Source organism: Liolophura sinensis, chromosome 1 (assembly GCF_032854445.1).
Source record: "Liolophura sinensis isolate JHLJ2023 chromosome 1, CUHK_Ljap_v2, whole genome shotgun sequence".
NCBI classification, from domain to species: domain Eukaryota; kingdom Metazoa; phylum Mollusca; class Polyplacophora; order Chitonida; family Chitonidae; genus Liolophura; species Liolophura sinensis.
Window position 1 is genome coordinate 75,467,433 of NC_088295.1, and position 8,974 is coordinate 75,476,406.

Genomic DNA, 8,974 nt, shown 5'->3' on the forward strand with positions numbered 1-8,974 from the left:
CGACACCGCAGGAAACAAAGGGGGATTAAAGCCACCCATGATGATACTTGTTTGACGTGCTTGAATAATTTCGGCCATATTATATCTTGGAAAATTTTAAGATTTGAAGTTTTGTTTTTCAGTATTCTCTTGAATACGCAAAAATCAATTCCAGCTAACATATTTTTGGAGGAAATCTGCGAAAATAAATTCCAGCGAATAATAAGTACTTTACAGTAATATACTATCGCATACATAGTAAACCTATAGAGGAGTGACAACAGTGTTTTTAAGTGTTATATACAGCAGTGGCAAATCATCAGACGTACAGTCATATATCATATTTACTAATACCCTTTCAAACACATCTGCAAACTAGTCTAGATTTATATGTCGTTAAGTGGTTCACACTATTAACATTGGTTGTGTAACGGTGTAAATAGTAGGCTGTTAATACCACTCTTTATTACAACGCCAACTCAGCAACAATATAATTACTTCCGTATTAGAATATTGACAGCCATGCACAGGTAATGGAGGTTAAATGGCAAAATATCGGTCAGTGCAAATCCAGTTAAATTTTTGGTATTATTTCAGAACAGTCCAAATAATTACCTGCTTCAAAATATCAGCCTTAATGGCGCACATGTAACATTTCAAAATCGGTCATAAAGTCCTTAAAATTGATAGAGCGCGTCGCACAGTTCAACATCATAAATCGTATAGGTACGAGTCTGATATTTGCTGAAAACAATAACTTAAGCTATTCTTGGTAAGTACAGAAAATTTCTTTAGATTAGCGAAAACGGATTTTTTTTTACAGTATAGCCTCTTTAAATAATAATAAATGGCAATATTTTTGATGCACTAACTCAGTCTCAAGAATGTTAGTTCCGCTATTGGAAGTTCTGTATTGAAGAGATATAACTTGTACTCGTGAGTTTAGCGTGGAATCTCAATATAAGTAGTTAAATAATTTTTTAGATTTCTGATTGACTGAGTAAATTTTTTCTAAAGTTTTCAAAAACCTATACATATACTTTACATGTATCATATATCACATCCAACATTGCATAGGCAAACTTTAGAAATGTTGTTCGCTCTCAAAAGGATTAAAAGATCATGATTTTTTTTTTCGAGGATAGGAGCCGATCGTACTGTCTGCTCTGTGTTTAAAGGGTACTGCACAGTGAAACAAAATTGAAAATTCTATTGTAAATTAACCGCTATTTCTTGTACAGTTGGTAATCTTGTGAATAATTATATTCGCTATGATCAAATGTGAAGCGATTATCTCACAACGTTGCAATGGCGCCCACGGAATACGGCATTCTTATTATACCGTTGACAATAGAGCTGTAATAGACAGGTTGTTCTACAAAATGTAAATATCGCGATAAGGTTCCGGGTGGGCTATACCTCTTCAATATTCCGGAAGCGTACGTCTTTCTGTATTGTCGATCATCTGAAGTTGAAGCTTTCTGATGGGGAAACGGGAATATTTGACCGGGGATGGTCATCAAATTCCTTCCGGAGAATATGGCTGAAGGTCGTTATGGTCACGGCGGTACAATTGTTCCTGCCAACACTCGCACAGCTTGACCAAAGCCACGTCATTCTTACCTCAGCTAAACAAATTACTGTCTTAATCAGCCTCCAATCCCCCCCTCCCTATCGGAGAATCCGACTGACGCAGCTTTGTCCGTAACAAGTGGCGTCCCCCGTAGGGCCGCACCTATAAAAGGGGGTATGGATGAGGAGGCAGCTTAGCGAACTTTGTCACCCCATCATTAGGAACGCCACACAACACGCTACCTGGAACAGCTTCAGTGGAAAACTAAAGGTAGGTTTGAATTTCAGGCCCGATGGCTTTACATCGTTTCACGCGGCACCCAGATTGTGAATTAAGCTGTACTCAAGCACCCGTTGAATTGAAGAGCTCAGTTAAATATCGACTTTTGATAAGGTCTCTTGTTCATCGGAGTGAAAAAAGGGTGTGGCAATTTCACAAGAAAAAATCTTTACGGTATCAATCGAAGTCTTTTAGTATTCAAGAATCAAAGTATTTTAGAAAGAATCTCTGTATCAACACTGTCTGATGTTGTTGTTTTGAAATGAAAATCGTTGCCACTTGCGAAGTTTCCAATTCTTGCATCGTCATTTCCTAAATCGTTGCCACTTACGGTATCTCCGATGTTGGCTGATGTCGTCGTAAGTAAATATTGTGATGAACCAGTTTTGAAATGCATCATCATTTCCTAAACCGTTGCCACTTACGATATCTCCAATGGTGGCATTGCCATTTCCTAAGTTCTTGTAACTTACGATGTCTCCATTACTCTTGAATCGAATGCTCCTTAACGCACTTCGTTTTTCAATTTCAGACTCATAAAATGCAGAAAACACTATTAGTAGCTCTACTAGTGGCAGTAGTCTTAGTCGTCGGTGTTACCTCACAGGACAGCATGTTAGCCCCTCCAGATCGGCCAACCGAATTCAGGAGCCCAAACGAGCTAAGACGCTACCTGAAAGCGCTTAACGAATACTACGCCATTGTCGGAAGACCACGGTAAGTTTTTTTTGTCTTTAACCTGAGAAATATTATCTCTTGGGGGGCATTTCTGTAAATAATATGTTTCGGAATCATAAACAGACAATTAATAATCGTCAATAATGTAAGGCCGTACTAAAAAAGGATATTAATCTAGCAGGGACTTCACAGCTTTGGTTATTGGGCAATCTTCTCACAGTTCATGACAGCTTTCAAAGTGTATCCTTCATTACGATATTAATCCTCACTACGGAATGAGTTATGTAACGAGAAAGAGAAAAAAATGTTAATATATGCAGCAGTTAACTTAACATAAACTGCACTGTCGCTATGAGTTCAAGTCCAGCTAATGCTGAGTTTCTAGCTAAACAGCAGTACATGCATGGCAAGGTCTGCCAGTCACCTGCAGATTTTCCGCCGGGTTCTACCTCGTTTCTTTCTGCCATAATGTTGACCTCCCTCTATAAGTGAAATTTTTTTACGGCGTAAAGCACCAATTAAATAAACAAATGCATTGATTTCGTTTTAATAGATGACCATTTTCCCTGGCTTTGAATATAATTGTATGGTTTGCTTTTATATAAAATATTCACCTATAATGTATTGTCATAATGAGTTGCTGTTTTTGTTTATCACCAGGAACAGTGAAAATAATGTTTATAAACAGTGAAAAGTTTAAACACAGAAAAACAAAAGTAATGTTGTTTCTAACTCCTAATCAAAATATTAAAAGGAAAAGTTAAATATAAGGTCGTATTTTATAATTCAGATTTGTTTTAATTTCATCGCAATTCCACCTTTGTCAAAAATCTTGGGAGGAACACACCATCCCAACTGGGTTTGGACTCGCTATTACTTTGGGTTTAAATTGAACTTTGTGTGATAGCCTGTAAACCAACAGAATGGTCATCGCTGTTGTCTTGTTAGGACAATGGCTCAAATCTAAGACACACGTCCAACATCTATGTACCAAAAGCCTAATTTGGATAATTATATGACCATGCACCAATTCCAAATTAAAAAAAATTCTTGTGATAGTTTAATATCTACATATAAACGATGTATGACATCACTCTTGTAATGTTTACTGGTTTAATGTCTGCACATAAATTATCAACATTTTTAACACTAAATAAACATACATTGTTTTGGATGAAAAAGTATTTTGTGACGTCATTGACACCAAAAGTGATTTCAAAAGCCCATCACTGAGGTCACACGTTTGAACGCATTCTATTCAAACAAACAACATAATGATCTAAAAATGGCAAATTATTTATTTGAGCAAGATTTTTCTACAGTCCATTGACATTTACATGTACGTGTTCCAAAAATGTATTGCTAAGAACTTCAATCGGATATGGTTTTCTTTTCCAGATTTGGACGAAGCATTAGCAAAAGAATGGCAGAGATGGCCGCCGCTGCTCAGGGAGATGCCGACATAACTGGTTTGTTTTAACTTTTTACATTTTAGTGCAACGGTATTAATATTGAAAGAATCTAGAAAATATGTATTTCTACATTTGAAGTTTGGATGTAGACGTTTTGTTTGTTGTGGAAGGAAATTGTAAGACAAAAATATTATTTAAGAAAACACACCCCGCTTCTGCCATCCTGTACACATGATTATCTGAAAAGTGTCCAGTAAGCTTCCAAAGAAAATTCATTGACAAACGAAATGCCTTGTTTCAGGTATTCATATAAAGAAGAAATAACTATTTATTATATTATATTATGTATTTCGCACTGTGTCGCATCAATTCGTTATTGCTCTTTGTCATTACACCGCGTGTGGAGTACACTGACTTCTGTTCATTAAACGAGTTATTAAAATACCGCTTAAAATTAATTCTAAATACCAATATTGTTCTTATGAAACCCACAACTGAATACGATAACCCACGATTCATCTTTCATTTGAACAATATTCATGATATTCAAACGTCGATGTTCAATATCTTCTACACGTTTTTCACCACCCCTTTGTACTTTTTGTTCATGTGAACATATTTCCATCCGTCATTTGTCTGCATGAATGAACAAAACCGACACATTCTAGTTGGTTCTCACATAACGTATACAGCGATCAGTTCTACAGTGCACCACCTGTTTACATAATGACGTTTATAATTAGTTGCTGTTTCATTTCCTTTGTTAGAATAGGCTCAGATTACGTGGATAGTGATAGGCTGGCTCTCTTCAGACGGTTTTGGTGAGCAGTCATGAAGCTGGTGAACAGTGGCGTCGGCGTAGCGTAGCGGGGATGAAGTCGCAGTCTTGTCATCACATCACACACGTGCAAGCGTTTCTCAACTCACACGACCGAAGAGGCACTACGTTTTACATTCATGGACACTTCAATAAAATTTTAATTATTTGTTTTAAATCGTTAGTTGCTGCCTTCCTGAATTTGTGAATAGTTCGTCTGTTTTTTTAGTCATATCGCACTTGAGATGGGATCTCCAAATGGGCATTGGAAATGTGTTATGTAAATGATATGGAGATCTTCTATGTAAGACTTGTACGGAAGCCAGTTATACGCCAGCATCGTAGCATTGTCTCATCGTAATATCGCCAGACGATGGTATAAAACGATGGGGCCGTTATGTTAAGCGATTGGATCGTTGTGCGAAGCCGTGGAATGATGGCGCGAAGCAGTGTGACGATGGTACAAAAACAGGCACGAATGTATGAAGCGATAAGAGAATGGTCATTTTTTGAACATACTCGATACTTGCAAAATGGCGAAACAGTATAGCAGATAATTTCCCCCTTTGGCCTAACTCCGTCCGTTTGATTGTGGTTTAAAGCTAATGGCATGGGTTTTCACAAATAGGAAGAACAATCAGTTTTATGTTAGAGTTAACTTCGAATTTGAAATCTCATCTATTTAAGCTGCCAATATCGGGGAACGCTTGAACGACTGTTGCTCGTTAAAAGTCGATTAAAAACGATGTTTTCTCCACAAACTTTTTACTGATTTCCCTAAAAACTCTTTGTCAAGGCTGAATCAAACTGCTGATGGATAGTCAAAAAGAAAAGTGCTGTGCATCCGTGAACAAGTGATATTCCGGTGCGAACTTCTTTGTCAACCGTAGTGTTAGAGTGACGAAAACTATCAACAATCTTTTTCCAAAGAACCACGGCACAGTTCGAGTCGAAATTTGGTAGGCCGTTACAGCATCAACAGAGCATCAAAGTTCGCAAAAGGGGTTGAATTCCAATATAAATTTTAGACGCATAATTCATGTAACGTCATGTAATGGCCTATATTTTTGAATGTCAAAGCTACAAGCATGCAGTTAGATGTAGCTTGGCCCGGTTGAACCTGAATCTGGTTTTATTTGTTTCCACGATGTATAGTTTTCCTGAAAATACAAGTTAAAACTCGAAGTAGTGCGATTTTCCGCATTGTTAAGGGTCACGTGACGGGAAATCTGCCCCTTGGAAAAGAAAAAGCATTATCGTGGGCTACAGCTTGATGCAAAAATTACAAATGTTTATCCCTGAGAATTTTCGATTTACTGGTTATTGAAATTACGTAACTTTAAAAGCATGAAAAGCAACAGAAACAACTACAGCGCAATTCATGAAACCATGACATGATAGACTGGTCTTAATTTCATGTGGTCTAAAATTTGAACCGAAAACGGTGTACTTCTCACAGTAATGTCAAAACAGATAACAGATCAAAATCATAATGCACACAAGAGTATACTCAGGCAAAACAGAATTAACTCATTTTTCAACATTGCTGTTTAAAATCTTAGCTTAATATTGGAAGACTGAAACGGTTAGAGATATACTGTTGTAACCCTTGGGTGGAAGAAATATACTTCCACCAACTTCACCAAATGCCCCCAAGAAGACAGCAGTTGTACAGTTTTTATTTCTTAATATACCAAAAAGACTATAATAACGATTGTCATGTTCTGAAACAAATTTGTGCTGATGCGTATGATAAACTCCATGTGTACAAACCACTTAGAAGTCGTTAAACAGCATGCTTTCTCGTTATTTTATTGTTGTTTCACACTAAAAAAGGGATTTTTCACTTATACGATGGAAGTCAGTTTTATGGGTATGGAGAAAACCATGCTCAGGATAAACCACCGCTATTTGGCAAAGTTACCGGCGAACTTTCCTAAGCAGAAACTACTTTGTTACTGTAAAACAAAGTTTTATGCTGTACAACTCCATTTGCTAACCCGCTGGTTTGAAAGCAACGAGATGCCATGTAACCATAATAATTTTTTATCTTATAAGAACACTGAATATGCTTCGAACCTAAACATTAAAAGCATGTTGAAAATGCTCTAGAGACAACCCCACGTGGCTCGTGGCGGGGGGGGGGGGGAGGTGTGTTCTTACCATTTCCATTCTGGCAGCAGTGTTCATTTCGCGCTGAAAAAATGTCATGGCCAAAGTTTCGACATATCTTGGTACCTCCGAATGTTACACCATTAAAACAAATTGCTGATAAATTTCTTACAGCCGTAAAAGTGATCAATTTGATACTCGTTCTAACGTCGCCCTCCTTGTTGACTATAAAACTGCTGCCAGACACCCAGAGCAAGGCACTCTTTTTATTCTACTCTACCATCGCCACCATATTAGCGTAGCCCGCACCAAATCAGAACAAGAAAGCATGCACAAGATAGTTTCTCTAATTCAATTAGAGCAAGGAAGAATTTACCAAGAATTTAAAATAACACCGGAATTTTTTTTTATCTGCCCGTCCCACCGGTTTGGTATAATAACCGATGTTATTATACTCATTCGTCAATCCCATTTCTGTGAAAGGTCATTATTTATCTCTCAATGACCCGCCCTTTATTGGCGATCCATTGCTCACATGACATGCATGGTCAACATATTTCATCTGAGGTCAACAGTAAGGAATGTTGGAAGTAAATATCTTGATCACGTCATGTTTCTCGTCTGTCCCTTCCTTCAATTTCACTGACGAAGATCTTTAGTACAGGGTTTACTGAATTGCGTGTACACTGATCTAATCCCCCTCCCCCACTTCTCAATAGTGATTCCTCTCTTGTTTTCTGCATCTTTCTACATTCTCCAATATTTGTGTTATTGCTATCCATCCGCCTATATGTGTCTATGTGATATCTTTCCGTCTACATCTACAATGCATGTTAATAATGCGACAAACCCAGCAGCGTAAAGTTTACAGGATTTTTTTCTTCTTTTTTTTGTTCTCGCCATTCTTGTGGAGACCCCGGAAACACTTACTATCGGTTGCGGGTGAGGTGGCTTGAGGTCTCGCTTCAAACAGGCATGGGATAAGTCACACCTGACAGGTGTTGTGAAGAAGGCGAGTGAATGATGACCGTCATATAGATGTGCGGGCTGACACTGATTAAGCTGACTAAATTAGCCTGCTCCTGGCGTTCTCGCATATATTCGGGATTACGCCAAGATTATGTTTCGTCAGGTGTGCGCTTGGGTGTCAGGTTAGGCAGGACTGGACTGTGAGATACTGAGTACATGTATGACCATTTTTTGAGCATTTATAAGAATATAAAAAATACAGTCATTAATAACTTATTTACTTACGACAACCTGATCAAGGTGCACTAAAAAAAGTTAATGGTACTCTGGCTGCAACCAATTTGTGGCATATTTATTTATTATCTCGATCTCGGTCATTCTCACTTTTATGGTGTCGGCATAATTGTTTATGGACCCTAGATTGCCGTAAAAGGGATCTCAGCCATTTTGGGGCACCGACAGGGCGACAGTTTAAAAGAGTATCACAGCATAGTTGGCGAGGGCCCAGGGGCCCCGGAAGCTCCGCAACCCTAGATTGCTGTATAGACGAGCCATTCAAAGTTAACTTGTGCCCCGAGACGAGGGGTCTAAAAGAGTGCGAGGCCGTAAAACTGACAAAAATGTAAAACATTGAAAGACAGTTCCTCGATTTCAAGACATTAGGACTCCGAGTTTAAAACCTGGGGCCCCGATATTTTCGCCATGAGTTCCTTCGTAAAAGAGCCATCAATCGTCTCCAGAGAATAAAGAAATTTGAAATTGTTAATATAAGTTTGAATACTTTCCAGTACTTCACGTTATTCGTGGAAAGAAAAGAGAGTCTAGCACTCTTGTAGCCAAAGTTGTGTATTCAGTTTGACGCGTGCAGTTGTAGATAAATAAAATCATTCATGTAACCAGTTAATCTGTTTTATTAAGAATGAGTGAGTGAGTGTTTGGGAATTAACGTCATTGTTTGATTAATAAGTAATGATTCTGGTATATTCTTTATGAATATGGAAGAAGTGAAACTTTAGAAGGAGGCCCTGCAATATATACTCTGCATTTCTTGCCTGATCAAATCTTCCGCGGCATGTAGAAAGTGAAGGGGGATGTGGGGTGGTGGTGGTTGGGGGGGGGGGGGGGGGGAATTGACTCGCTGAAGGCCATACGGCA

At 38.2% G+C, this 8,974-nt stretch overlaps 1 protein-coding gene across 2 annotated transcripts; it reads left to right on the plus strand.

Annotated features, from left to right (window-relative positions):
• Window positions 1-1,767: 1,767 nt before the first annotated feature.
• Window positions 1,768-4,916, plus strand: LOC135461375 (pro-neuropeptide Y-like). Of its 2 annotated transcripts, none has more exons than XM_064738425.1 (4): window positions 1,768-1,822; window positions 2,364-2,548; window positions 3,908-3,978; window positions 4,689-4,916. In XM_064738425.1, exons 2-4 carry the CDS (start codon window positions 2,373-2,375, stop codon window positions 4,691-4,693), a joined length of 252 nt encoding a protein of 83 aa, XP_064594495.1. In that variant the 5' UTR covers window positions 1,768-1,822; window positions 2,364-2,372; the 3' UTR covers window positions 4,694-4,916. The 2 variants fall into 2 exon arrangements, with proteins under 2 accessions (XP_064594495.1, XP_064594494.1); XM_064738424.1 differs by having other exon boundaries at window positions 4,694-4,916.
• The last annotated feature ends 4,058 nt before the right edge of the window (window positions 4,917-8,974 follow it).

Excerpts from the sequence above, each read along its gene's own strand:
- LOC135461375 (XM_064738424.1), top strand. The coding sequence starts at position 2,373 with ATGCAGAAAACACTATTAGTAGCTCTACTAGTGGCAGTAGTCTTAGTC. Across the intron at positions 2,549-3,907 it reads GCCATTGTCGGAAGACCACG|ATTTGGACGAAGCATTAGCA; the intron begins GTAAGTTTTTTT and ends TTTCTTTTCCAG. Across the intron at positions 3,979-4,693 it reads GGGAGATGCCGACATAACTG|GCTCAGATTACGTGGATAGT; the intron begins GTTTGTTTTAAC and ends TTGTTAGAATAG.